General features: G+C 46.6%; 1 protein-coding gene across 5 annotated transcripts in view; it reads right to left on the bottom strand.

Annotated features, from left to right (window-relative positions):
* Positions 1-1,348: 1,348 nt before the first annotated feature.
* UACA (uveal autoantigen with coiled-coil domains and ankyrin repeats) overlaps positions 1,349-27,759 on the bottom strand; it is a 49,481-nt gene continuing 23,070 nt past the window's right edge. For 3 of the 5 annotated variants that reach the window (XM_080982089.1, XM_080982091.1, XM_080982093.1), the window contains exons 2-19: positions 23,708-23,841; positions 21,111-21,199; positions 20,199-20,263; positions 18,928-18,985; positions 18,134-18,204; positions 17,929-18,035; positions 16,686-16,867; positions 16,148-16,188; positions 15,327-15,416; positions 13,489-13,596; positions 13,251-13,283; positions 12,521-12,619; positions 11,506-11,542; positions 10,681-10,733; positions 7,052-9,778; positions 5,685-5,837; positions 4,661-4,726; positions 1,349-4,011 (exon numbers count right to left, since the gene is read on the bottom strand). In XM_080982089.1, coding sequence (XP_080838215.1) covers positions 3,940-4,011; positions 4,661-4,726; positions 5,685-5,837; positions 7,052-9,778; positions 10,681-10,733; positions 11,506-11,542; positions 12,521-12,619; positions 13,251-13,283; positions 13,489-13,596; positions 15,327-15,416; positions 16,148-16,188; positions 16,686-16,867; positions 17,929-18,035; positions 18,134-18,204; positions 18,928-18,985; positions 20,199-20,263; positions 21,111-21,199; positions 23,708-23,841 — 4,185 coding nt within the window. In that variant the 3' untranslated portion in view covers positions 1,349-3,939. The remainder of the gene's footprint in view (positions 4,012-4,660; positions 4,727-5,684; positions 5,838-7,051; positions 9,779-10,680; positions 10,734-11,505; positions 11,543-12,520; positions 12,620-13,250; positions 13,284-13,488; positions 13,597-15,326; positions 15,417-16,147; positions 16,189-16,685; positions 16,868-17,928; positions 18,036-18,133; positions 18,205-18,927; positions 18,986-20,198; positions 20,264-21,110; positions 21,200-23,707; positions 23,842-27,759) is intronic. The other 2 variants (XM_080982092.1, XM_080982090.1) reach the window with 2 other exon arrangements.

Here is a 27,759-nt window from a genome sequence, read left to right as displayed (position 1 = left end):
TTTAGAAGACATCTGAAGGCAGCCCTGTTTAGGGAAGCTTTTAATGTTTGATGTATTACGGTATTTTAGTATTTTGTTGGAAGGCACCCAGAGTGGCTGGGGAAACCCAGCCAGATAGGCGAGGTATAGTTATTATTATTATTATTATTATTATTATTATTATTATTAAATGCTACCAAAGGAATTGCTATGGGAACCACTGGATACTGGGTCGAGACATTCCAGCCTCAAAAGGCACAAAGGAGCTTAAAAATAAATAAATCTGAAGGCTTCTAAAATCTTTGCAGATCAGCTTTCTTTGGAGTATTTAGATATTTTTATGTTTCTTTTCTAAATTCAGTTTTTCGGTAAGCTTAATCCCATTATGCTAAAACAGTTGGAGGCAGCAATGCTTCTGAACACCAGTTTCTGGAAACCACAGGAGGGGAGAGGGCTCTTGTGCTTGGGGCATAGCTGTCAACTTACAGATTTGAAAATAAGGGACCAGCAGCCTTGAAAATAAGGGACCAGCAGCCAAAATAAGGGACCTGCAGCCTCCCCTGTTCCAGGCACTCGTCTTCCTGTCCTCCTGCAGTCTGGTCAAACTCATGCTGGTAGCTTCGAGAACACTGTCCAACCAACTTTGTAACCAGAGGTTCAACTGAATAGAATCTGAATCACATGCACCACAAGGCCTATGCAACCTCAACTTAAGATGGCTCCCCAGCCTGGCTTTGCACTGCAAAGTTTGCAGCAGCACGTGCAACAAAATGGCATCCAGCATTCAAAAAACCCCTCAGCTTGCATTAACTAGCCACACACAAAGCATGCAAGCTCCACCCCCCAGTCGTTCTTAGACTTCTTATTGGGTGAGCAACACAGCCAAGCAACACAGTTGGAGCCTCCTTACTCCCTGGGCGGCCGGCAGGGAGGGAGGGAGAGGAGCTGCTTCCTTTGAAATTTAAGGGACATCATTTAAGGGACATTTAAGGGACATCCATCAATAAGGGACAGCAGCGGGACATGGCGCTGGAATAAGGGACTGTCCCTTCAAATAAGGGACACTTGACAGCTATGGCTTGGAGGTTCTGCTTGTGGGTTTCCCATTGGGGCATCTGGTTGGCTACTGTGAGACCAGGATGCTGAACTAGATTTCCTAATTCAGTAGGCTCTTCTTATGTGTTGGATATTTTGTGGTGTTTCAATATTTCATTTTAAGCCACTCTGAAGTGCAGAGAATAAATCTCCTCCTCCTCATCATATGCCAATGCTCTATGGTTCTTCAATTCTTCTCCCAAATCCACAGTCAAACTCGCTTCCCCCAAGCAGCCCATAGTCTCAGTGAGGGACAGGAAACACTCAGCAACAATAACACAGAAGATAAAACTTTATTGATATGTAGTGTGGGAGAGAGAATAAAAATACACAAAATGCCTCCCAGAAAAAAGGAGAGTTACAATACCCAAACTGTCAGGATTAGTATATCAAAACCAATCAGTTACTGTCCAGTTGTTTTTGGTAAAGAAAATACTGCTGCTAAGAGCACGAAGAACACTTGGTGAACTGGGTTCCCCCACCCCAGGGCCCTTCTTCAGAAAGAGGCAGTGACTGGTAGTTAACAGCAGGGTGTGTTCACTGATGTCCTCTGCAGATTCTGAAGTCCTGCCCCAAGGCTACCCAGTTAATGTTCAAGCCCTTCTGGGGAGTTCAGGACATAAGAAGCCCCTTTTGGCCTCTCAGTGGAGACGGCCAGCTCTGCAACAAGGAGACAATTCTGCCCCTAGGAAGGGCGGCTCATGCTTGCAAGCCAATTAATGATGTTGAGAGTCAAGTGCCTGCTATCTGCCACTCTGGAAAGTGAAGGCAACTGGGCTTGGCTTGCTTCATGGTTGGAGGCACTGGTTTCTCAAGCATGTGCAACATGTACCAAGAGGCAAGGCAACCTGCAGCAAGCTCTGCCTCCAGGAATGGATGTCAGGTGGGAATGGTGGAGGAAGGAGACACCACCCTGTGGGAGTAAGCAACAGCGAATGCGCTCTGCCTGAACAGTTTCCCAGCAGCAAGCAAGTTTGCCTGGAGATTATTCCCAGCTCTGCAGAATACAACCGACAAACTGGAATTTCTCTAAAACAACCCCCTTTTAAATATTTTTTCTGTTTCAAAAGTTTCTGTTTCTTCTTCCAGCAACCCAGGATTTAACGTTTCTGCTTTCAGAATTATTGCACATTTACTTAAAACAAACTATCAAGCCTTGTAGTGTTCATTTGTAGAAACAAACACACACACACTAAGCTGAGTTACACCTCTCATCCTACCTACGCTTCTCCCGGCATAAATAAAAGCCACCGTAGTGATTTATAGTACATAAATTTACAAAACAATAGTATTTAAAAAGGAAGAAAGCATCTTAAGAAGTCACTACGAAATTGAATGTCAGTCAAATCCAGCTCGTGGGGAGGCTTATTGAGTGATCGACACTTTTTGCATATAGGGAGAAAAGGTCTAGGGGCTCAATCCAACCAAGTCATACTCAGAGCAGACCCACCAGAGTTCATTGACTTCAATGAGTCCACGATGAATACATGACTGGATGAATACAAGCTCCTTCAGGCACAACCCCCACCAGGGACATCATCTTGCACCTGAGGATGTCCAAAAGGATCATTGCATGAGAACATGAGATTCTCATGAGCTTGTTCCCTAGGAAGGTTGGTTGGGAGGTGCTGGCAGCCACTCCGAGACACACAGGTGACGCTAGCCAGCTAGCTGCCAGGCCAAAGGGGAGGGGCCACCCAATTTTCACCGAGAAACCAGTACATGAAGGAAGATTTGCTTGCTCCTATGTGAAGCTGCAACCACCAGTGGTCACCCTTCCAGGAGAGGCTGCCTCTTTCCTTGGCACGAGGTTCAATGAGCCTTTTCAAGCTCAGCCATTGGTAAGAACAAGTGATCCCTCCCTCCCAGCTTGCAAAAGACAGCTGGGCCAAATACACTTGGAGTAAAAAAGTAAATGGGATCACAAGGTCATCTTAAAAAGCAAGAGGCACGTGTGTTCGTCTCCTTGTTTTTGCAAGTGTTTGCTCTGAGTTCTCTCTTTTTTTTCCTGACACCACTACGCCTTTTTTTAATTGCAGGAAATGTCCTTTGCTTCTGAAAACAAAACGGAGAATTCTCTAAAACAAATGTGAGGCTGCTGCAATTCAAGATAAGGCAATAGCTGTTCATTCACGTCTTCCTCAGCCCTGCTGCTCTTGAAACTATGCGTAAATCAGTAACAAAGAATCTGTGAAAAAATATCTCTTATAAAAAACACGCAAAAACGTTTGTAGGAGATGGATTTTTTTGCTCGTGAAGACAGCACTAGAAAGGCACAACTCCTTCTTAAAATGATTTAAGAAGATGCAACTTGGCCAGCCAAGCTGCAACGATACGGAGCGTGGCCCTTGCAGCCTCCTTGACCGCTTGTTTCACCTGACTGGGCTAGAAATACAGTCAACCTGACACAGCCCCCGAAAAATCGCCCCTGGGTAAAACCCATTCGGAAAAGAAGAAGAGTTACAAGATTTTGGCCACACTGACTTGGTTTGGGGCCCCACTTTTGTTCACACTTTGCAGTCGAGTGAGAGTGGGTTTTGTTTGGACAGGAAAAGAGCAAAGAGGGGTTTTCTTTCCTGATGTTTTATAACATTTGCGTTGTCAATCCGACATTCAGAAGAACTTTGCTTTTGTCATCATTTTGACTACCCAGATATCTAAACCGCAGGCATTTCACCTTTCAAATTCTAAGTTTAGTAGGCAAACAATTAATAGCCCCTTTGCTTTGTTTAAAAAATCGAGACTGTGTAAATATAGCCCTTTTTTCGCTTTCTGGATCGAAGCAGGAAGGAAGGCATGCTTTCACAGCTGTAGGCACCTTCAGACGAACAGCATGACCCCCCCCTCCCACCCCGACCCCCACCCCTAACAAACAAGCCCTTGCCGCATGCGGATGATCTGGAGTAAGGCAGCTTGGACGTCTTCATCCATGTGACCCTGAAAAACAAAGAGGAGAGCTGCAGAAAACACAGAAGGACTTGGAACTTTTCAGTGACTTTTCAGTTGCAGTGACAAAACCTCTAGATCCCAAGGTGGGTGGTATCACACCCCCCCAGGGGGCAGTGGGATTCCCTAGGGGGGTGCTGGAGGTGTAAAGGACTATCGACTGAATTAAACTAAACTAAACTGCTTTAATGGGTACTAGAATAAATGTGCAATTAATTGAAACCATTTTGAATTTTGTTGTTGTGTTACTATCTTCCTTAGTGAGTTGTGCAAACTGCTATTCTGAATCATGCTTTTTCTAGGGTAGGGGGGCACTGGGCATGAGTTTATGAAACCAAGGAGGAGCTTGCCCCGAAAGCTTTGGGAACCACTGGCCTAAACTATTCACTGGCTCTGGCTGATCATAGAAGGAAGCAGGGTAGCGAGAGATGTCCCTCCAACCCCAGTAAGCTGTTCCTATTGAGTAAGAGAAACTGTGGTGGAACAAACAACACAGGCAAGCTGTGGAACATGCCCCACAACCCTCCATGCTGCCTCCCTTGAAGATTTATCTAAGGCAGGTTCAGCAGGCATCAGTCAAAAAGGGTGCGAAAAGATCACCGCCCAACACAGCAGGCAGCAGCAAAAGCAGAACACGTACCTGAACAGCACTGAGAAGGTGCGTCCGATATATTGAGATGACCTCCTGGTGCTGCCTCTCAGCATCCTAGGATAAAAGAGCACACCTGGTCATTCTCCAGAGTTACATTCTCAAAGTTTAGTCTGCTTCGCTAGCCCCCTTGGGGAAGGGCTGTGGTTTACGGCAGGCAGAAGGTCCCCAGCTCAATCGCAACAGCATCTCCAGGTAAGGGTGGGAGAGACTGCCTGCCTGAAACCCTGGAGAGCCACTGCTGCCAGTCAGTGTAGACAATACTGGGCTAGGTGGGCTGATGGTCTGACTCCATCAGGCAGTTTCCCATATTTCCTAGTCTTGGAGAGAGGCACAGCATTACAGGGATGCTGGCACCCTACTTCTAAGGCCAACAAAAATCCCTTCATTTCCTAAGACGCCATGCCAGGCATTGAGCTGGAAAGCAGAGCTCATGCCATCTGTTCTGCTCTATCAGGCCTCCTCTCCCCTCAACTGTCATCTGGGGGCACCCATTGCCTCAGACTGCTGCCGTGGGAGAGCTTTGCTGATTGCCCAGCTCCATCAAGCACCTCCTGCCCCTGAACTGTGCCAGCCAGCCATTATAGGAACAACTGTTCAGAAACTGATGCTGGAGTTCAGGGTTTTTATTTTCCTCTTCCCTCCATGTTCCTTTTCCCTTGTGTGTCATTTATTTTTTAGACAGTAAGCCTGCAGGTAGGGACTGTCTCGCTTTGACTTTATGTAAGGCTGAAGAGTCAGGAACAAAGATTCTAAGTAAATGCATAATAAATAAAATTGCCCACACACTTTCCAGCTTAGCTTTGCAACCGCAAAGAACAGAAAAAACATTTTTTAAAAAACTGGAAACAAAGGTTATTGGACCTTAAACTGTTTGCCAGCATCATGCAAGAGCACAGCTCAAGGATGGTCACCACACCCAGTCCTGCTGTCTTCCCCCCACCCCCAAGCACCAGAACCCTGATCAATGAGACAAGTTTCAGCTACCACCTGATGGCTGCAGTTCACTACTTACGGCCAGCTGCTGCTGGAGGGTTTTCACCTGCGCCTGGAGCACTTCGACCTGCTGGCTCTGTCGCTTTGTGGGGAGGCCGCTGTTGTACGTAAGCTGAGAGAGACCGTTAAGGGCCTGTTTTAGCCGCTCCACATCATTAAGTAGCTCAGTTATCTTCAAGAGAGACATTGCCAAAGTTCAAACCGTAAGCCTTTCCTCTGCGGTTCCTCAGCAACATCTACCACAGGGATGGGGAGCTTGTGGCCTGACAAATATTTCGATGACTACAACTCCCAACATCCCTGACCACTGGCTGTGCTGGATGCAGGGGCTGATGGGAGATGGAGTCCAGCAGCACCTGGAGAGCCACAGATGTTTCCCATCCCAGACTTACACTTGTGTGATCAAAGCAAAAAAAGAAGTTGAAAGCTGCTTGCTTCCAGCCTGTATTCTGCCCTGCCTGGAGCAGAGCCAAGCAAGCAACAGGAAGGTCCCCAAAACCCTGGCCCTTTGCTAGGGGCTGGGGGGGACAACAACAATGTGCTATGATACCCCAAAGTCCCCAAAATTCAAGTCACCAGTTTGCAAGGAAACAAGGTGTGCATGGATGCACATTGCAAAGGTCTATTAAGGAGGGAAACCAGGGTTGTCAAAGCGCAGCACACACATTGTTTTGTCTGAGATGGAGTGGCAAGAAGGTGGCTGTGCATGAAGCAGTTCAGAACTTCACTACGTCTGTTATTATTATTATTAATCTGCCCTTCCTCCCCACAGAACACAGGCTGGTGCACAACACGAGAAATGCAAGATGGCAAAAATAATTAAAATATGGGTAATTTGAAACATGGGCTTTTGAACTAACCAACAGGAAAGAAGCCCGTTTTGAATTCCCAATGAGCTGAAAGCCACAGGCAGCACCTCATCAGATGAACCAGCTCTGCAGGTCTGCCTCTCATGCAAGGAAATCATGTCTGAATCCATTTCCAATGTGGCTTAAAGGGTGCAGCCCACCCCCACTTCAACCAATCAGCCTGCATTTGGCTTCCAAGTTGATTTGGGCAGGATTCGGAGGTTGTCTGCGTCTACTATAGGGCCACCTTCACTAGCCTGGAGCCTTATTATGTTTTGGACTACAACACCCATCATGGCCATACATGCCTGGGGCTGATGGGAGCTGCAGTCCAAAATACTCAGAAGGCCTAGTCTGGCAAAGGCTGCAGTGCAGCAGTTCTTCCAGGCCTACCTGCTCCCCCAGCTAATGTCAGAAGCTAGTCCAAGCGCTGCCTCTCCCACCAAGGATCCCTCTGCATTCCTTATCCTCTGCTTTGTGCCTTATATGCTGCCAGCCGGCCTTTAGCCTACTGAGTCCGCCCCCTTGCCCAACTCACCTTGTTGTCTTTGGCTTCCACTTGCTTTGCGGACTCCTGGATCCTTTTCTGCAGCTCCGCAATGGTGCTCAGGGACTTGTCGCACCTCTCCTTCTGGTCCTTGATCTCCTGCTCAATGCTGAAGTTCCTGGACTGCAGGGGCTCCTTCTTGTCCTTGGTGGGTGCCTCCTCCATCCTGGCTTGCTGGGCTGCCTCCAGCTTCCGGCTGAGCTCAGCCAGCTTCTCGGCCATGCTGCCTACTTGCCCTTCCAGCTTGCTCTTCACCATCTTGTGCTCTGCCATCCCAACCACCTCCCGGCTCTCCAGCTCCCACAGGGCTTCTTTGGCGCTCTGGATTTCAGACTGCAGCTTGGCAACCTTCTCTGCCCTCTCCTGGCTCTCTCCCTCCTTCTCTCTTAAGGCGGATTTCGCGGCGGATGCTTCCCTCTCCAAGCCCTCCTTGATGCGGAGGTGCTCGGCTAGGGGCACAGAGGTGGCCTTGAGATCGGCCATCTCCTGCTGCAGCTCCTGGGATTTCTGCACCTCCTGCTGGCAGCTGGCCTCCTTGCTGCTCAGCTCCCCTTTCAGCTCTTCGATGGTGCGGCCGAGCTGCCTCTCCAGGGCTTCCACCTGCTCCAGTGGGACATACTGGCCGTGGAGGCGGCTCTCTGCCTCGCGGGCCTCGGAGCGTTGCCGGGCGCTCTCCTCCTGAAGCCGCTCCTTCTCGCACTGGATCTCGGCAAACTTCTGCTGCAGCTCGCACAACTGCTTGTTGAGGCCGTCCATCTTGCTGGCAAACATCCGCTCCATTTCGTGTGACTTCTCTGCCAGGACATAGTTCTGCTGCAAGTCGTTCTGGACGCTCAGGAGCCTGGCCTTCAGCTTCTCGTTCTCCTGGCTGCATTTCTTGCCTTCCTCCTCTCTCTCTCGGCGCTGCTCCCTCTCCTTCTGCAGCTGGCTCCTCAGTTCTTTCGCCGTCTCCTCGAAGCAGCGCTCCTTCTCTTCGAAACTGGAAAGGGGGGCATATTTGGACTTGATGCATTCCTGGATCATGTCAAGCTCCTTCTTCTGGGCCTTGATCTCAGCATGCAACTGGGCCACCTCCTCTTGCTTCGCCTGGTATTTTGCCTGCATTTCGGAACCGTTCTCCTGCAGCTCCTGAATGTTTTTCTGGAGGGCGGCGACTTTTGCTTCATGCTCCCGTGTGTTTATGTATTCGCCTCCTTGCACTTGGCTTTGCAGCGTTCGCAGCTTCCTCTTCAGGGTCCCGTTCTCATCGCTCACCCTCACAAACTCTTGCTTGACACTTTCCATTTTGTCCTTCAGCTCCAGCAGCTCTTGGCCCGTCCTTTCAAGAGTGCTGTTCAGCCCTGCCTTGACCTCCTCGTGAGTAGCCACCGGCACGTACTGCTCTTCCATGGTCTCTTGAAGAGTGGCATTTTTGGACGCAAACTCAGATGCCTTGGCTTGCTGCTCCCTGTACTTTTGGCTGAGCTCGGCGAGTTGCCGCTCCAGGCCAGCCGTGGTTAGCTTCAAGGCTCTCATCTCCTTCTCGTGCTTCTCCCGGGGGATGTAAGCCGCCTGGAGCTGGCCAACCGTCTCCTTCAAGCGGAGGTTTTCCGCCAGCAGCTTCTCTGCCTCTGCGCTGTGCTTCTGACACTTCTCTCTGCTCTCCGCCAGCTTCTTGTTCAGCTCCCCAACCGTGACATCGCTCGCCCGCTTCACCTCCTCACTGATCTTCAAAGGCACGTACTGGCTCTTCATCTCGCTCCGGAGGGCCTCCACTTGCTGCTTCAGCAGGCTGTGGCCTGCCTTGGCCTTTTCCGCCTCTGCCTGCCAGGCCTGGCTCTGGTGCTTCAGCTCCGCCTGCACTCGCTCCAGCTCCCTGGCCTTCTGCTCATACCTGACCTTCAGCTGCTTGTGCTCCTCTGGCCTCACATACTGGGCAAACTGGCCTCTCTGGCCCTCCAGCTCCGCCCTCAGCCCCTGAGCTTCCGTGCGCAGCTTCTGCCGCTCCGCCTCCGCCTCTGCCAACCTCCGCGCCTTTTCCTCCACTTCACCTGAGAGTGAGCTCTTCACTTTCTCGAGCTTCTCCGCCAGCTTGGCCGCCGCCTCCTTCAGCTGGCCCTCCGCCTCGCAGGCCCTCCTCTCCCGCTTCTCATGCTCCACCTTCAACATGCTCAGCTCCCTCTGCAGCTTCTTGTTGTCGTCCACCAGCCTGGCTTCATCCCTGCGGAACTCCTCCACCAACAGCTCGTTCTGCTTCAGCTGGTTCCTCAGCTTGCCCACCTCAGCCGAGGCCCCCTCGTACTTGGCCTTGGTGTCCTTCAGCTGCTCCTTCAGCTCCTCCACTGCCTTGCTGCCGGTGGCCGCCGCCTCGCTTGTCAGGTGGTCCTTCAGGGCCAGGAAGTGCGTCTGCATCTGCTTCACTTTCCCTTCCGAGTCAAACATCCTCTTCTGCACGTCCTTCAAGGCGTCTTCCAGCTGCTTGATCTGCTGGTCCGACTCCTGCTTTGTTCTCTCGCACTCCGCTGCCAGCGCTTTGCACTCTGCCGCCTTGTGCGAGAGCTCCAGCTGCAGCCTGCTCACCTCCCCTCGGGCCGCATCGTAGCAGCTCCTCAGGTTGCCCAGCTCCCGTTTCAGAGCTTCCGCCTCGGAGGCAGCAGGAGACAGGCTTGGGCTCAGGAGCTCCAGGGGCCTCACCATGGATCTACTCTGGAGGGCAGCTGGCGCTGAGGCAGGGGCCTGCTAGAAAACAAGGAGACGGACTTCTTAAGACTCCAGAGAGGGGCTTCTACCAACACACACACACACACACACACACACACACACACACACCTCTTTAACTAGCTTTTATGTAGAGCAGCATTTCCCAAACATTGGTCTCCAGCTGTTTTTGGACTACAATTCCCATCATTCCTGACCACTGGTGTTGCGAGCTAGGGATGATGGGAGTTGTAGTCCAAAAACAGCTGGAGACCCACGTTTGGGAAACACGGATGTACAGCATTAGAACTTCCCTACAGCTCAATGGCAGAGCACATGTGTCTTGTGTACGAAAGGCCCCAGGCCCATTCCCCAACATCTCCAGTTGAAAGGTAAGTAGATCTCAGGTAAGTGAGCAGAGAGACTGAGGGGTCACTGCCAGTTGACCGTTAGGGATACGGAGCAGACAATAGGCTCATCCAGGAAGATCCTTAAGGGCCTCCTCTGCTCCATTAACACATTTTGACTGTGTAATGGATCTGTCACGGATCACAGTAACCGAGTTACTAAGCTGAGGGCAGAAGCTCAATTTATCTTGCTAATGGGGCAATTGCAACAAGCCTCCCGCTTTCCGCTGATTCCCAGCCAAATAAGTGTGACATCCAAGTAATGGATGAGCCTGTAGTTCATTTCGCTGGCTCTGCCAGAGGACAGTTGCTGGCCCACACCTTCCATTTCTGTGCAGTACACAGCAAGGCTCCCACAGGAGAAGGGACACAGAGCAACTGGACACCATGACGGCATTGTGGAGCCCCAAGAGACGGCCCAGTGACCAGGTGCACCAATGGCATTTTAACATGCTCAACATCATAGGAAAAGTAGCCACACTGCAGATGCCCACGTGGCATTCCCAAATGCACGAACGAGCCAACAAATTGGAGTACCTGTGGTTCTGCAGAATACGTAGAACCCTGCTTCAGCAAAACATCTTCTTTCCCTACAGAAAGACAAAATAAAGAGCTTGTTCAATCTAACCTGACAAAGTACAAATCTGCTATATGTTTAGAAGGTGGAACCTGCATTATTAAAAGTTAAACAGACAGCTGCTTCCTGCAAGGCCCTGTAGCCAGGAGCTGAGCAGCTGGGATGTCATAGAAAGCAGGGACACCCCCACTGCTGAGGGTCAAGGGAACCAGGCCTCAGGGCAGCATCTATAGAAAGGGAATGGAGAGGCAAGGGAATCACAGAGGCTGGAGGATCACAGAGCAGCAGGCTGATTGGGGCCATTCAATACTATAAATCTCTCTGGTCCTGAAAGCACAAGATCTAAGGCAAGGTGGGGGATCTCTTTCAGCCCAAGGTCACCTCCCAGCCAGACAAAAGCACTTGAGGAGGAGGCAGAGAAGTGCCAGGGAGGGGTGTGGCTTGGGTCAAAAAGGTGTGGCCTAAGGAGAGCACTGTGGGCGAGGCAGAGAGGCCTGGACAGCCACATTCGATACCTAGGTCTGAGGTTCTCAGTTCCTGCTCTAGATTATCATTATTATTAAATTTATGAATGGGACATATGTCCCAAGGTAATTTACACACAGGGCAGCTTACAACATTAACAGATATGGTCAGCGAACTTTATAGCCCTGCTGCTTCCGTATGTCCCCAAATTACCCACTTTCACTTGACTGCCACAACTGCAGATAGAAGGGCACAAAACTCCACAATGTTAGCACTCGATTCCCTTTCTAAACAAGGCATCAAGGAACAGCAATACTCACTGTTACCAAAACTGTTTCCAGATCCCCCGTGGTCACCCTGAAATCAAAACACAGACTTTGGTTCAGAGAGATACGGATTAACCGTTCACAAGGGTTCAGGTTTTCAGAATGAAACTATTTTTTTCATAGTCTTAATACACAGAGACTATGGGGGAAAATTTTTTTTTTCATAGTCTTAATCCACAGATAGTGGGACCCGGGTGGCGCTGTGGGTTAAACCACAGAGCCTAGGACTTGCTGATCAGAAGGTCGGCGGTTCGAATCCCCGCAACGGGGTGAGCTCCTGTTGCTCGGTCCCAGCTCCTGCCCACCTAGCAGTTCGAAAGCACATCAAAGTGCAAGTAGATAAATAGGTACCGCTCCGGTGGGAAGGTAAATGGTGTTTCCGTGCGCTGCTCTGGTTTGCCAGAAGCGGCTTAGTCATGCTGGCCACATGACCCAGAAGCTGTACGCCGGCTCCCTCGGCCAATAAAGTGAGATGAGCGCCGCAACCCCAGAGTCAGCTACGACTGGACCTAATGGTCAGGGGTCCCTTTACCTTTACTTTAATCCACAGAGAACTTTCCTGAAATGCATATGATACTTAATACCTTCACAGAATAACAGAATTGTAGAGTTTGAAGGGATCCTGAGGGTCATCTAGTCCAACCCCCTGTAATGCAGAAATTTCAACTAAAGCATGCATGACTCATGGCCACCCAACTTCTCCTTAAAAAACAATCTTGCTCTATCTTCCACACGACAGACCTCCAGATATTTGAAGATAGGCAACATATCCCCTCTCTGTCTTCTCTTCTCCAGGCTAAACATACCCAGCTCCTTCAACCGTTCCTCATAAGGCTTAGTTTCCAAATCCTCAATCATCTTGGTCGCCCTCCTCTGCACACCTGTGCAAGAGTGAACTGAGCCCTGTAACTATAGCCTTGTCACCCAATAACACAACTCCCAGTTCCTGCTAACTTAGTGGAGGGCTGCTTGAAACGGAAACTGGCTTCCCCACCAAAGGGCGACGTACCTCATAGAATCTCAGCTTTGACTTCAGAGCTTCAAGCATCCGTGAACTTTCTTCCTGCTGCTTCTCCTTTGCTGTCAGCAGCCTCCTGAGCTCATCTTTCTGAAAGTGAGCAACAAATCAACATGGAACATACTGGTAATGTTTAAGCACTAAGAAATATGAATATGGAAATCCTGCAGGACAGAAACATGACACTTTCCAGCCTACCATAGCTTACAGAAAAATAGGAAGCTGTTTTATATAGAGTAATATAGGAAAACCATTGGTCCATCTAGCTCAGTGCTGCCTACACTGACCGACAGCAGCTGCTCTCCTGGATTTCAAGCAGGAGTCTCTCTCGATGCTACCTGGAAATGCTGTCAGAGGTGAACCTGGGATGTTCTGCATCCAAGACAGATGCTCTACCCCTGAGCTGCAGTCCTTCCCCTGTAGATCTGATCCATGCACACAAGCACACCCTCCTTTCTGGATTCAGCCTGCAAGGAAGGTTAGCCCCCATGACTCTTGCCCTGGCTTTAGGGAGTGGTGTGAGCAGATCTTACAGTGGGTACAGTGGATGACAAACACGTTATCAGAACTGACCCCAAAAGCAAAGTTCCCTTCCTTACTTTTTCATTTCAAATCAAATGTTCAGTTGTTGTTTAAGAGAGATGGAAGAATTTTCTCCCTCAGGTTCAGATTTGTCAACAAATAAGTTTAGGGTGGGGGAAAAGAAAGATTTTTTCTTTACCTCGCTTTCGAGATCATCTGCAACCATTTGCTCCTGCAAAGAAGAGAAACAGCCATTGGAATCATATCTCGATTTATATTGTTACATAACATTATCAGCAGGAAACCTGGCCAACCTCATTCAGTACCCCAGTCTGTAAAATGGGGATAAAGGCAAATAAATGCACCATAAACCCATAAACACACCAGATCACCCTGGAAGGGCCCTCTGAGCTGCTGTCATTGCAAACCTCCATTACCTCGTTCAGCTGCAGCTGCAGACCATTGATTCTGTCCAATAGAATCCGGTGCTCCTGCTGGATCTCCCTTAGCCTGCCTTTCAAGTCTTCATTCTCTCTTTCCAATTCCTTAAAACAGAGGACATTTTAAAACTGAGATCAGTTATCTCCTGCAGCATTAAAGCAACAGATGGATAAAATTAGGGAAATGGAGCAATTCCGATTTTAATGCACACCTCCCAAATTCACACACTCCCAAACCACTATGGTAACCAAAAACACAGCTATCCTCCGAAATACACACTTCTCTGCATTCTGTGACACAAGCTTACTTGCAAGATCACCTTACCCCATATAAACTCACTCAACCACTTTGATCTGCAGAACCGGCAATGTTACAGGTGCCACCCGTTCTGCATTTTTAAAAACTCCATCTTTAAGTGTGGCAGCACCTACACGTTGGACCTCCCTGCCTATTGACATCAGCTATGTGCCTTCACTGTAATCTTTCCGGTGCCTGTTAAAAGCATTTATACACAAGGCCAGGTGTTTAGAAAGCTGGTGCAACTTTGTCTGTTTTTAGTCTATTGTTATTTGAACTTTTTGAAAGTCTAAAATTTTTCTTAATGCCTCTTACTGATAATTTTATTGATTTAGCTTTTTTACAAACCACTTTTAAGTTTTTTTCTTTTTACAATCAAGTGGTGTATAATTTTTTTAAAGAAAGAAAAGTCTCCAGTTGATCAGTGCATACGGAAAAGTGCATATTAGGGAAAACAACTTACAAAGATGCTTTATATTAAGGTGAATTGCTTGCAAAGATCTGTATATTAAGAGAAACACACATGAACTCTCATGCAGACTTTTAAAAAATTAATAAACTAATGTGGAAAATGATGCAAACTGAACGAGACAACTGCTACTGACGGATTTGTCCACCCCTGGATGTGACAAATCAAAGTAAATCCTAACAACAACCACTAGTGGGCACCCTTCTTAAATATGGCAGGTGGCCAGTAACAGCCCTCTTTCCTTATCCACATACTTAAGAGGCCATCAGCACTTCAAACCGCTGCTTATCTCCAGCCTGTCAACAGCTGAAAAACCAGCTCTTAGAGATGCTTAAAGTGTTTTTCCTCTGACTTGGATATGCCAGACACTGAACTGCTCAGCCCACACACCACAGACAGATCTGCTTAGCTCAAAAACAGGCAGCATTTCTTACACCCAAACAAAAAAAGGGGGAAAGCTATCATGGTAACCAGTAATGGACCATGCCAAGCATGTCTTCATATTTCATAGAGCAGCCTTCCCGAACCCAATGCCCTCTAGATATTTTGGACTAATTCCCATCATCCCTGGCTGTGCTGGCTCAGGCTGATGGGAGTTGTAGTCCAAAACATATTGAGGGAACCAGGTTGGGGAAGGCTAGACTAGCACCACCCAGTTAAAGCTACAAACAACATGAGAAGGGTAGGAGGAGAAGGAGAAATAAGACAGCACCAAAATGGGTCCTCATCCAGATCTCACATTCTCACTTAATTTTCTCCAAGCGAGCATTTGTACTATGCAAACAAGAACCTAAACAGCCACGTTTTGCTCAGAGGAGACCCACTGAAATGGACCTAAGCTAGCCAGGGCCAGAGAGTTCAATGAGTCTGCTCTGAATGGGACACCCATGAGGATCCCAGCACAGCTCATTTACATTTACTTGTTCCTATCACCCATTTAACTTTTGTGCCACACCTGTGCAACTTTGAAAAGAACCTGAAAAGCTGGAATCCCACACTTCTTTCAGCATTTTCTAAAACCTGCTCGCTTGAGAGCATCCCACACAAAGCACAAATCTCTCCCTTCACCTGTACATTCCGGTGTTCCTTCTGATGCGTCTTGAAGCTCATGTCCTCTAAGGCATTTGGTTGACTCCATTTTGGCAGCATGTTGGTCACCTGTTGTGCAGCATTGAAACACGGAATTGTCAGAGGAAGTAAGAGACGCGTATGAACTGTGCTAGCAAAAGCAGCAGAAGTGTAAGAGATCCATCAGTCACATTAATCTCAGAAAGCTATCGAGTCTTGGAGGCAAACAGCAGCCCAGAAGGTGGCGAAGATGGCAGGCCTTGCTCATTTTGAGGAGGCTGACAAACATACCCAGACGCTTACATCTTTTCCTGAGGCCCTTCTCCAGGTCCTGCCTCTGAAGGAGACTCAGAGGGTGATGACAAAGGAGGGGGCCTTTTCAGTTGTGGCTCCCCATCTGTGGAATGCTCTCCTCAGCAAGGTCTGCCTGCCACCTTCGTTGACATCTTTTCAGCACCAAGTAAAGACTTATCTTCTTTCCCAGGCTTTTAATGGACTAAGATGAAGTTGTTTTACTACTTGTGTGATGCCAAAGCTTTCTCTGGTGGCTATAGGGATTGGTTTGTGCTGTTTTCATGGTGTAATATATTCATATTTATCCTTTAATTGTGATTTAAGTCACTTGGAGACCTTCCGGTAACAAGCAACTAACAAGTGAAATCATATTATTATAATTAGCATCATTAGGGATGGATGAGAGGTCAATAAGGCAAGACTTTTCCTAGAAAGCAGAAACTCCCCCTGAATAAATATTAAGTAGGCAGGACCTATCTTGGTAATGAACTCGCAACAACACATATGAAAATATGCAGAATCCTCACCTTGAGAAGAGGCTGTCCTTTCTTCATGACTTCGTAACTTGCTAAAAAAAAAGAAAAGAATAATTTGTTTTCTGTTTAGACATTCCAAGCAGAAGATTAGACAAAATGCAACACTCTTTCCAAGGGAGTCCGTTCCACTGTCAAACAGCTCTTACTATCAGAAAGTTCTTCCTAATGTTTGGCCAGAATCTGCTTTCTTGTAATTTCAATCCATTGGTTCAGGCCCTATCCTTCAGAGCAGCAGAAAACAAGTTTGCTCCAACCTCCATGTGACAGGCTTTCAGATATTTCAACATAGCTACCACATGGTGTCACAGTACGATCCCCAACAATGGGTAGCAATCGAGTGCAGACTGTCACAAAGAGAGGTCCCAAAGGCCAGTCTCCAGCCTATCACAAATAAAAAGTCAAAAGCTGTCCACTCCTGGCTTAACAGCAACTTCTCATGCCTCAAACTGGAACCAGACATGCAAGGAGGTAAATATTCCTCATTTCTTTTTAACCACCCGCTCCTCAACTCCAAGGAAAGGTAACATACCTTTGTTGGACTCCTCCATGGCAGCCTTTATCAGAGCCAAGATTTCAACGCTATCACCAATCCTTGCATAGTAAGAGCAGTCATGGCCAAGGGCATCCACCAAAGTGACGTCCGCACCATTTTTGAGCAAAACTTCCACAGCATCCTTGCAGCCATATTCACAGCCTAACATCAGAGATGTCCTGAGGATGGAAGAAGAAGCCACATGGGAACATGAGGAGTCTTGTGGAGATGGCACATGCAATGGTGGGCTCTGTGGAACAATCACTATGCTTTTTCTTTTCATCCGCTTGCATTAATATCCCCAACTCTGCAAAACTGCAGGCAAAGGGGCTCCCAATATGCAAACAGGCGCAATAAAACAGTTCACACAACAAACCAGGCATGTGGTAATGTGTAGTCAGTGTGGCATAATGGTTGGAGACCAGAGTTTGAATCGCCACTCAGCCACAAAGCTCACTGGGTGGCCTTGGGCCAGAAACCATCTCTTAGCCTCTCCAACCTCACAGGGTTGTTGTGAGAATTAAATGGGGAGGTGGAGAACCATGTACACCACCTTGAGCTCCTTGGAAGAAAAGGTGGTATATGCATGTAATAAATAGTAGTACAAGATGAAAAATGCACCTGAAAAATTTCCATCAACTCAAAAACTCTCTCACATTCCATTGGTCTAATACTCCTACAGTAGATCATCCCACAAATGATCACAATGAGATTTTTCTTTTCTTCTCTTTCACAACATGTTTGAGACTTGAGATGCTTTTTTTCCCTGAAATGCTGTCTGCTATTTATTTACCAGTGGCTTGTTGACAGAGGTATCCTTGTTTAAGCAGCTGTAGTTTGAACAAACCACCATTTTCTACACTGAACCACAACGATAAACTATGGTTTGTTCCAACCAGGAATGGAACCTTTAAACCTCTTCCCCCTTGGCCACAGAGGGATGCGGGAAGAGCACCGAAGTCCAAGATTCATCCAGGCTCATGTACGTAATAATAAACCATGGTTTGCGGTGACATCTGAACCAGGTCAGGTTATCTGTCAATTGTCAAACTGATGATGCTGTATTAGTAAATAAATAAATGAAGCAGTCAGAATATTGCTATCTTTGAAGAAATTCCACCTCTTCGGATCAACACACCCCAAGCTTGTGTCCAACAGCTTCATTGTTTGAATCCCCAGAGAGTGTTCTTTGGAAAGCATACAGACACATCACCCACGGGGGGCTAAATGGATGCATTACCGGTTCTGTTTGTCTCTTGCATTGACATCAGCGCCCCTGTCGAGCAGAAGTTGGCATATGGCTGGACGGCACATCTGAGTGGCCAGCACCAGAGGCGTCCTCCCATCCTAGAGAGAAGGGGCAGGAAAACATTACAAAGGAGGGGTTAAAATGAACTTGACCAATCCTGGGGAAGAACCCTGAAAGGGGCCTGCATGATACTTACTGCATCTCTGGCATTCACCAAGGCTCCATGGTCACACAGTAACTGGATGCTGGATGAACAATCTGACATCGCTTTGGGAGACAGAAGGACATCACATCATTAGTAAATGGATCACTTCGCTACCGGTGGGCTATTTATATATTGTCAGATTTCTATGAATGGCTGCGCCTTTAAGATCTAGAAGCCACAACCGTTCTAATGACAAATGTCCAACCAGGGAACAGCAATTAAAAAGGGCCAATATGCCACTATCTTCCATGCTTTACTCATTGCACCTGAACTCCAGCCCTGCAAGAAAAGCCTGTGTGTTGTTAGTGGCTCACCTAACCCAACTACACCTTTATCAGTTGCCTGAGGCACAGAGATAGTGTGGAAGAGAACCTAGTCTCTCCCTAAAAGCTTCTCCTAACTGGTAGTCTGGAAGAGGAACATCGACCACTGGAGGGGTAATAGGATTGTTTTTGTTTTATCGTGCATTTTGTGTTCTCATTTTGAATTTTTATGTTGGGAACAACGTTATGATCTTTGGACAAGGGGCAGTATAGAACTTTAATAAACAAATATTGAAATAAGAAGTTTGCAGCCAGCCCTTCCCAATCTGGGGGGCGTCCAGATGTGTGCGTCATATGATGCTGGAGCTGATGGGAGTCATAGTCTAAAACATCGAGACAACAAATTGGGAGAGGCTGTCCCAGCCACATGTGGAAATTGAGCAGCTATTCATATGCCTTGCCAAACACGGTCCTTCTCAAGGCGTTAGGAGAAATTGCTCCAAAGGAAGGAAACTCCCTTACCTGCATCATGAAGAGCAGTGCGACCCTGAAGATCCACATTTTCTGTAGGGCAGTTGTACTATGGGAACAGCCAAAGACATTTCATCAATACTGTTATTACTACTAATTATTATCGTTGTTGCTGTTAAATTTATTACCTGCCCTTCACCAGCAGGCCACAGGGCAGGTTACAACCATTTAAAATTCAGCTTTAAAAGCAGCTAAAACAAATCACTGTCCCAAGAATATGGAATAGACCTGTAATTTATTTATTCTAACATTTATGGTTAAGGGTTCCTAATAGTGGCAGCACTCTCATGATGAAAATATTTCAAGAAACATTTAAATAAGATTCAGCTCCAGAATGTTAAATGTGCTGTTCAGCTTTGCAGATCTATTATTATTATTATTATTATTTTAGGGTTTTTTAAAAAACAAAAATAACTCAGAGTGACTTACAACAATAAGTAAATCACACATGCATTAAAACCAGCATAAAACAAAATGGGGGGGAATCTAAAATGCATTCATATTATTAAAATAAAACATCCCATCTACCTAAGGAGGCCAGACATAACTAAAAGAAAGGAGTCAGAACATATAGTGGCTGTGCTGTACTGTAGATATCATACCTAACCTAATAATCTGGGAGGCATAACAAAGGAAGCTTCCTTATATAGAGTCAGACCTTGATCCACCCAGCACAGTATTGCCTACACCAGCTTTCTCCAACTAGCTGCCCTTCTGATGCTTAAGATTCCCATCATTCCTATTAACAGGCTGGAGCTGATGGGAGAGACAATGTAAGAACATCTGGCTTTGTGAGCCTAGCCTACACTGACTGGGAGAGGTTCTCCAGAGTTTCAGACAGCAGCCTTTTCCCAGGAGATGTCAGGTGATGACCATGGGAGCTTCTGTATGCTGTAAGCTATGGATCCTTCCCCATAAATCTTTATGAAACAGAAAGCTTCATACACACAGAGGAATTACCTGCTTATATCTATCCTAGCACAAAGACTCTCAGTTTTCTGCTTGTTTCTTCAGATTTCTTCAACATCCCAATTTGAAAATAACAAGGTTCAGGGTGATCAAAACCTTATTAGATTTTTGGCCATTCCTGCACCAACATTTGGGTAAAGGTGTCCACACAGCGGCAGCTATAACGTGATGGGAATATTTCAAGGGACGACACACACAGAGAAAGGAAAAAAGCTTTGCTGTCATGGTTTCCCCTCACCGCCTACCCTGCCTTTTACAAGCAACACTTAAACAATTTCTCAAACATACAGTACCTGCAACAATTTTTGCAGACAGAGTGCATGTCCATATTTCGCAGCGAGGTGCAGACCGTTCCTTCCTAGAGAGGTCAAAGTAACAAGGAAATGCAAAATGGAATCATGAAAGACATGGCAGAGCTTTCATTCAGTGTCTACCACAGACCCATACACACAGAGATGGGTTGTGTGCTGAACATAAAAAGGTAAAGGGACCCCTGACCATTAGGTCCAGTCGTGGCCGACTCTGGGGTTGCGGCGCTCATCTCGCTTTATTGGCCAACGTACAGCTTCCGGGTCATGTGGCCAGCATGACTAAGCCGCTTCTGGTGAACCGGAGCAGCGCACAGAAACGCCGTTTACCTTCCCGCCGGAGCGGTACCTATTTATCTACTTGCACTTTGACGTGCTTTCAAACTGCTATGTTGGCAGGAGCAGGGACCGAGCAACGGGAGCTCACCCCGTCGCGGGGATTCGAACCTTCTGATCGGCAAGTCCTAGGCTCTGTGGTTTAACCCACAGCGCCACCCGCATCCCGCATGCTGCACATAGCTTGAGTTAAAATACTGACCATGATGTAATTACTGTATTTTATACATCAATTCATAAGGGATGGAAAGACAATGGAGTATTTTAAGTCAATCGAAGAGTGACCCAGCTTAGACCCTTCCATGATGTCTCAACTTCCCCATGGCTGCCAACAGCAAACCCTCACGACAACCCCAGGGATGTAATCGGCAAAAAGGTGGCTGGGAACCCAACAGGGACATTGATACACATCTAAGAAGCTAGTTCACAACAACCCCTTTCCATATTCACTCAGCAAGTTTGAGCAATACATGAAAACATTTGCCCAACATCTTCTACAATCTCTCTTTAGAAAGATCTTATCAGAGAGACAACCCTCTTATTTTAAACAAGGACTCATACCTGCTGCATCAGTAGCTACAATGTCAACCCCGTGTACAAGAATGGCATTCAGACAATCAAGATTCCCTTTGGCAGCTACAACATGGAACCTAAACAAAGCAAAACAGGAAAATGTCTGTGTAATGTTTACATATACAAGGTTACAATTAAAATGTTGAAGTGCAATCCAACTCTATAAAAATACAAAAGCAGCACAGAAAAGCACCTGCAGCAGAGAATAAAAAGAAATGCAACAAATAGGCTGCTGGGAGTTAGCTCAGTCTGGAGAGCATGAGACTCTTAATCTCAGGGTTGTGGGGTTCAAGCCCCAGGGTGAGCCAAAGACTCTTGCACTGAATTTACTCTTAGCCTAACCTGCCTCACAGGGGTGTTATGAGGATAAAATGTGGAATAAGAGAATTATGAACACCACCTTCACCTCATTGGAGGAAAGGTGAGATGCAAATATAATAAATTATTATTATTATTATTATCATTATCATCATCATCATCATCACCACCACCACCGCTATCTATCTATCTTTTCCACCCTTCATCCTATGATCCCAGGGAGGTTACAACATTAAAACACAACTATAAATATAAATGGGATAAGTAAATGTGAGCTGAAAGGTCTCTTAGAGCCCTCGGGATCTATTAGCTTCTGGGGGTGAACCAATTTAATAGGACACCACCCTTACAGAGAAGCAAGAGGAGGCCGACAGAAATTTAAACCTCAACAGGATATGGCCTTACCATGGCAAAAGCCTTCTTTAAACACACACACACACCACAACCAGACCTCCCCATTCTCCTCCTGCCTCATAGAGAAAACCAAACGAAGCGTCTCCTGCTATGTCCCGAGGGCCAATAACGTGTCGGGGCCATAAAATCCTGAACAGCTCTGGATCTGGCAGCACCAGAAGGACACTCATCCAAGGGGTTTCTGGATGTCTTGGTCTCAATGTGTAGTGCAATCCTACACACGTCTAGTCTGAATTAGGACTTTTTGGGATTTAATGGGATTTACTCCTGGGTTAAGAAAGTAAAGGACTGCAGTTCAAATCTTCCAACAGGAGAACAATCTTTTAGAACAAGCCTTCTAAAATCTTTACCCCAGTTTGTATCTGGGATTTGAATTGGTTTTAAGTATGTACTGTTGTTTTAAAATGTTTGTATTTATAACTGGGTGATTTCTAAACTGTTCTTTTTATTGTTGCAATTTCTTTAACTGTGTTAATATACATAACTGTTGTATATATGCTATATTGTAAATTGCTCTGGGATGCCTCACAGAAAGCAATTCATAAAATGAATGAAGAAGAAGAGGAGGAGGAAGAAGAATGTGCAACAGGTAAACCCTAATGGAAAGGCAATCTTTGAGCAGCCAAATAGAATGTAGGTTAACCCTGGATTTCTGTTTTTCAGTCTGCTGAGAATGCACAAACTCAGAGATTTCTGTAATTCTCAGCAATCCTTACAACAGCCCCGTGAAGCCGGCCATTGTTATCTCCATATTAGAATAAAGGGGCTGAGGTGCTGGCTTGCTCAACACCAACTAGTGAGCTCATGGCTAAGCTGAGAAGCCACATTTCTGGATGTTGGTTCCAGAGAGTGAGAAGCTGTGCCTGAATGCCTCTGACCTCTGGCTTTCATCTTGGAAACTCTTGGGGGTATGCAGGCTGTGACCTACAACCACCCAGACAGAGTCACTCCAATACAAGCATCCAATACAAGGCTCACAGAATAACCCTAGCATTAAATGTCCTCACCGCTTACCATTTAAGAGAGAAAACAGCTTTGTGCAGTAACTTGAGACTGCCATTCAAACCTTCTCCGGATTGGCTACTGAGAAGCTTCTGAAGTTACCACAAATATCTCCCCTTTTATTATGTGCGCACACAGGAGTTCAGAGAGTGAAACAAAAAGGGACCTGGGAGTGGGACAGACACCACACAAGTAATACAAACCGCATGGGAAAAATCCAGGCCTTTTATTCTTGTCTGGAGCAAGTTTGGAACCAAACCACAAACACACCCTGCAACCTAGACAGATTTTTTTGAATCAACCAGGCAGAGACCACCCAATTACTTGCTTCTGGATCTGCTGCATATTACTGTGTCAAGGAAAACAATTCATCTCAAGCAGCTTTCATAGTGCCTTCCAGTTGCTGTTGGACTACAGCTCCCATCAGCCCCAGCCAGCATGGCCCAAGACAGGAGGTGGTCAGAGCTGCAGTCCAGTAACATCTGGAGGGCCCCCAGGTTTCCCCTCCACTAAACCACATGTTTACACAGTTCGCATGACATCCAAACATGCCCTGTATGTGTGGAAGCATAAAATGCTCTTCCGCAGGATGCAGGTCCCAACAGCTTTCTGTTTATTTAAAACATTTCTATGGCACCTTTCCAAGGCTCAGGGAGGCTTACAGGAAATAAGCACTAGGCAGATAAGAGCCAACAGAAACAACAGTGCCCCTCTCAAAAATTTGGAAGGGGCCAGGAAGATCAAAGGCAAAAAGACACATCTAAGCAGCCCTCCTCCAAGGGGTGGGTGGGCTACAAACTTGGTGGGAGGTGGGCAGAGCAGCTGAGGTCAAAACCCCGACTTCTACTCACGCAGATCTTCCTTCCACATCGAGTTTGGTGGGGTTTACGCCCTTCTTGGCAAGGACAGACGAGATCTTCTCCACGTCGCCCCGTTCGGCAGCTTTCATCAAGCGATCATCGTACTTGTTCCAGTCTGCAGTCAACTGTTCAAAGAATGCGGGAGAAATGTTTTCAGTGTACAGTGGCGCAAATCCCTCAGAAATATGAGCAAAAATGCCTGTTTCCCATAGAGGATAAAGTGGGGGAGGGGGGAGAAGTGTTATTCATCTGCCATCCATGTAGCTGGAAGGGAAAATCCCTTAAGAAACGGAAGCCAAGGAAAGCTGCTTCTGGGCTTTAACAAAACAAAAAACTGAAGGAGCTTGGTTTCACATATTATTGTGTCAGTTTAATACGGGAAGTACTTAAGAAAAATCCAAACACTGAGAAAACCATGAAGGATTCATGCCTTTTGCATCCCATTATTTACTGGCAAGCAATGTTATTCTCAGAAAATAAGATAATAGGATATTTGCAGCACCTTTCTGCAGTTCAATGTATATTTGAATGTGCTTAGAGATGCAGAAGGTCTCAGCTCAATGAGCAGCTTCACTTAAACAACGATCAGAGGAATGGGTTACCTTAAACACAATCAGGCTTGGTGTGGGGAGTGTTTTGGCTTTTCCAAGCCTAATAACTAGAGGGGAGAGGTGACCTTCTTGCAGACTTCAGCTGGGGAGGCAAAGTTAGCCCTCCAGCCAACCACCCTCACTGCACTCTCTCCAGAAAGATCGCCTCTCCTGCAAACACAGTTAGGCTTCAACAAGGCTTTCTTTTTTGAACTGAATTTTACATAGCACACACACCAAGCCAGTGGTGGTGCAGTGGTTAATGCTGGACCTGGGAGTAGGGGGTTCAAGTCTGCACTCAGCCTTGAAGCTTGCTGGGTGTCCTTGGGCCAGTCACTCACTCTCAGCCTAGCCTACCTCACAGGGTTGCTGTGAGGATTGAACGAGGAGGGGGAGAACCACATAAGTCACCTTGAGTTCCAGGTGAGAAAAAGGTGGGATATAATTGCAAAAAATAAACAAACATCCCAGTTACAACTAATTCTATACATATACACATGCACTCACATTTAAAACTCTCTCATGCAATAAATAGGTTTTTCCCCAAGCCTAATTCTGGTGCAGAGGAAGTTTTCAGAAGAGGGGTCACAGCTGGGGAGAAGACAGTCAATGCTTCCCAGCTGCAACCCACTTTGAAAATGCCCACCACCAAATTCTATTGCTTCTAAGGGCAGTGTGTGTGTGTGTGTGTGTGTGTGTGTGTGTGTGTGGAGAGAGGCGGTAAGGAGGGAGATTTTAGGTGGTGTGGGGAGGGCCCAGGGCCTTCATTGCACCCAACCTGAGGGCTGGCAATTCACCATCCCTGGTGTAGATAGAAGCTGATAGGAAAAGCATCTTCCTGCCCAAGATCATGGAGAGTTGCTGCCTGCCACAGCTGACAATGTGCTAGGTCAGAGCTGGGAAAGATCAGTGGCCCTTCAGTTAGTTGCTGGAGTCATGAGGGTTGTTGGGGGGATTTAATGAGGAGGAGAACTATGTATACCACCTTGAGCTCCTTGGAGGAAAAATGGGATATAAATGCAAATGAATGAATAAATGAATGAATAGGATAATAAGCCAGACCTCCCACAAAACAGCTTTTTCCTCTATTCCTTTGAATTCTAGCTTCCGGTAGAACTAATTACAGTTCTTCTAAAACAGAAGGAGTCTATGATATCATTTGCACACCAGTTTAACCATCAAGAGGCCCTTTCTGTTTCCAGAGCCTCCTTGCTCTGGTTTAATTGCCAGGAGCGTTCTGTTTGGATTTCCAGCCAGGCCACCTCGGTGCCTTCTCAGAATAGAAACAAGGTTCTCCACCCTACTTGGCATTTCTTGTTTTCAAGATAGACAGAAAGAAAAAGTACTGAAATCCAAAACACTCTCTTCCCCTACTTCAGCCCACCAACGCCCAAGTCCTCGTTTCTTGCAAAAGGCTTGCATTTCTACTCAAAGGATAATGGCTACATTTGAACTGCACAGGAATGTGTTGTTTTTGAGGTTCTCCCACTTCCCATCTCAACTGGGTGTGGGCCTATTTCATGTGTTATTCCTCTCAAGCTGCAGATTAAATCTCTGCCTGAAATGAAAGCAGTATCTTCCTGCCTATGAATGGCAGCATGTGTGGTTTGCTCTGGAAATGTACAGAAGAAGCCAAAACTAATGCCCACTGCAGCTTCCTGGCAGGCACACCTAGACCACAAAAAGAGAAAGTGCAATCCGTAGTGTCATTCAAACGCTGAAAGGCACCTGCTTTTTTCCAGTCATTTCTACGGAAAGACAACTTGCAAAGTGACCCAAATGAATGTGGAAGCAATAATTTTATTTTATTTTATTTGCCTCCCACTACACAGCAAGCAACTGCATTCCAAAGCAGGGTATCATGTTTCTGCCTGTAGTGTCACATGAAACCACAGTAGCACAATTTGGGTATGCACCCCACTAGCTAGCAGGAAATCCATTACCAGAGGGAGAAACAGCAGTTGCCATACCAGCAGCAAACGCTAAACTGGTACCAGCAGGGAGAAAATTCTAGCCACTCCCCCCCCCGATGTGCTAGCTTTCTACATGCAGGAAGCTTCCAAATACATGTTGCCATTCAGTGGTCCACCAAGCTACCTTGTTCCATGTACTGTACATATAGACCAGGCTTTGCTCAACTCATTACCTTGCAAATAAGAAGCTACTTCCAATTAGGGCTGGGTGATATCTGGTTTTCAACATCACAATATATCACCAGCTAAATATCACGATATCTCGATATATATTGTGATGTTATTTCAATACTGGTATTTATTGCACAGCCCTATTTCCAATGTGCAACAGTAGTTTAAAAAATCTATGAACAACAATATTTAAATCTTTCATCTCCCAGCAATCAGATATAAAAACTTGTGCACACAAATATCCCCTTGGTATCAACAGCTTCAGAAAGGCATATTTGAGGGCACAGTGACCCACAAGTTGGTCTGCATGTCCAGGTATACCTTTCCATCTAGAATTGGGGCCGCAGCAGGACTCCACGTTTGCATTTGCTCCAAGTCAGTAGGCAAAAACTGCACAAAAGCCAATGGACGTCATATTTGATTATCCCACGGCTAATTCTGGCTTGTATGGGATTATAGTGGTATGGGGCGAGCCTGCTTTCATCTCTCAGCCCTTCAGTCTTCAGCCGCTCCCTTCTAGGGCTCTTCAAAGGAGCAAAGGCAGCACCACTGACCTACTGAACCCTTTCTGGAGTCATCAAAACATCCAGCATCTGAAGGCCAAACAAGACATTTCAAAAGAAACAAGCATGGAATTAAGGATGCTTATGTTACGCCGATTTTAATGCATGTGATTTTGGGGGTGACGGGGGCATTTGCAGGGAAGCATCGGCAGATGAGTGGCACTTAAGCTGTTCCCAGGTGGCCAATTCTTGCCTGCAAAACCTCTCCCAGAAAATTCTCAAATACCACCACCACTGCGACTCTAAAGCCACAACTCAGTTTGGATGGGGAAGAAACAGCCTCACCTGGACCACCTACAGGGAAGAAACGGCAAACACCTGAGGAGCTAAATACCACAGGCCCTCCAATACAAGTGCCCCACATTCTCTATTTCAGGATTGGGACCAAGCACTTGCAGCAGAAATCAAGTCCTATTTGACTTTGAAAAAGCCTGATAAATCTTTTCAAGGAATCCCAAGCAGGCACATTTCAAAAAGAAGAAAGCAACTGGAAGCACCATATCAGTCTCTTCACTTTCTATATTCCTGCACATCTGTGTCATTGACAAACTAGCAGAATTCTCAATGGCAAGCATTTCTACCTAGCATAAAAATATGCTGGGCAGTGCTCGTGCAGAACGCAGAAGTGATGCATCCCTTTCCAGGAACTGAAATAAATGCTTTTGACCTCTACCCATTCCCTAAGCATACTTGACATTTTTAAGTTTAGGCAATTAATATTTCCTTTCATTGAAAACTTAAGAGCC

The sequence above is a fragment of the Podarcis pityusensis genome (assembly GCF_964106645.2).
Source record: "Podarcis pityusensis genome assembly, chromosome: 14".
NCBI lineage: Eukaryota > Metazoa > Chordata > Lepidosauria > Squamata > Lacertidae > Podarcis > Podarcis pityusensis.
Note: the sequence above shows the minus strand (reverse complement) of the source record. Positions and strands in the feature narration are given on the sequence as shown.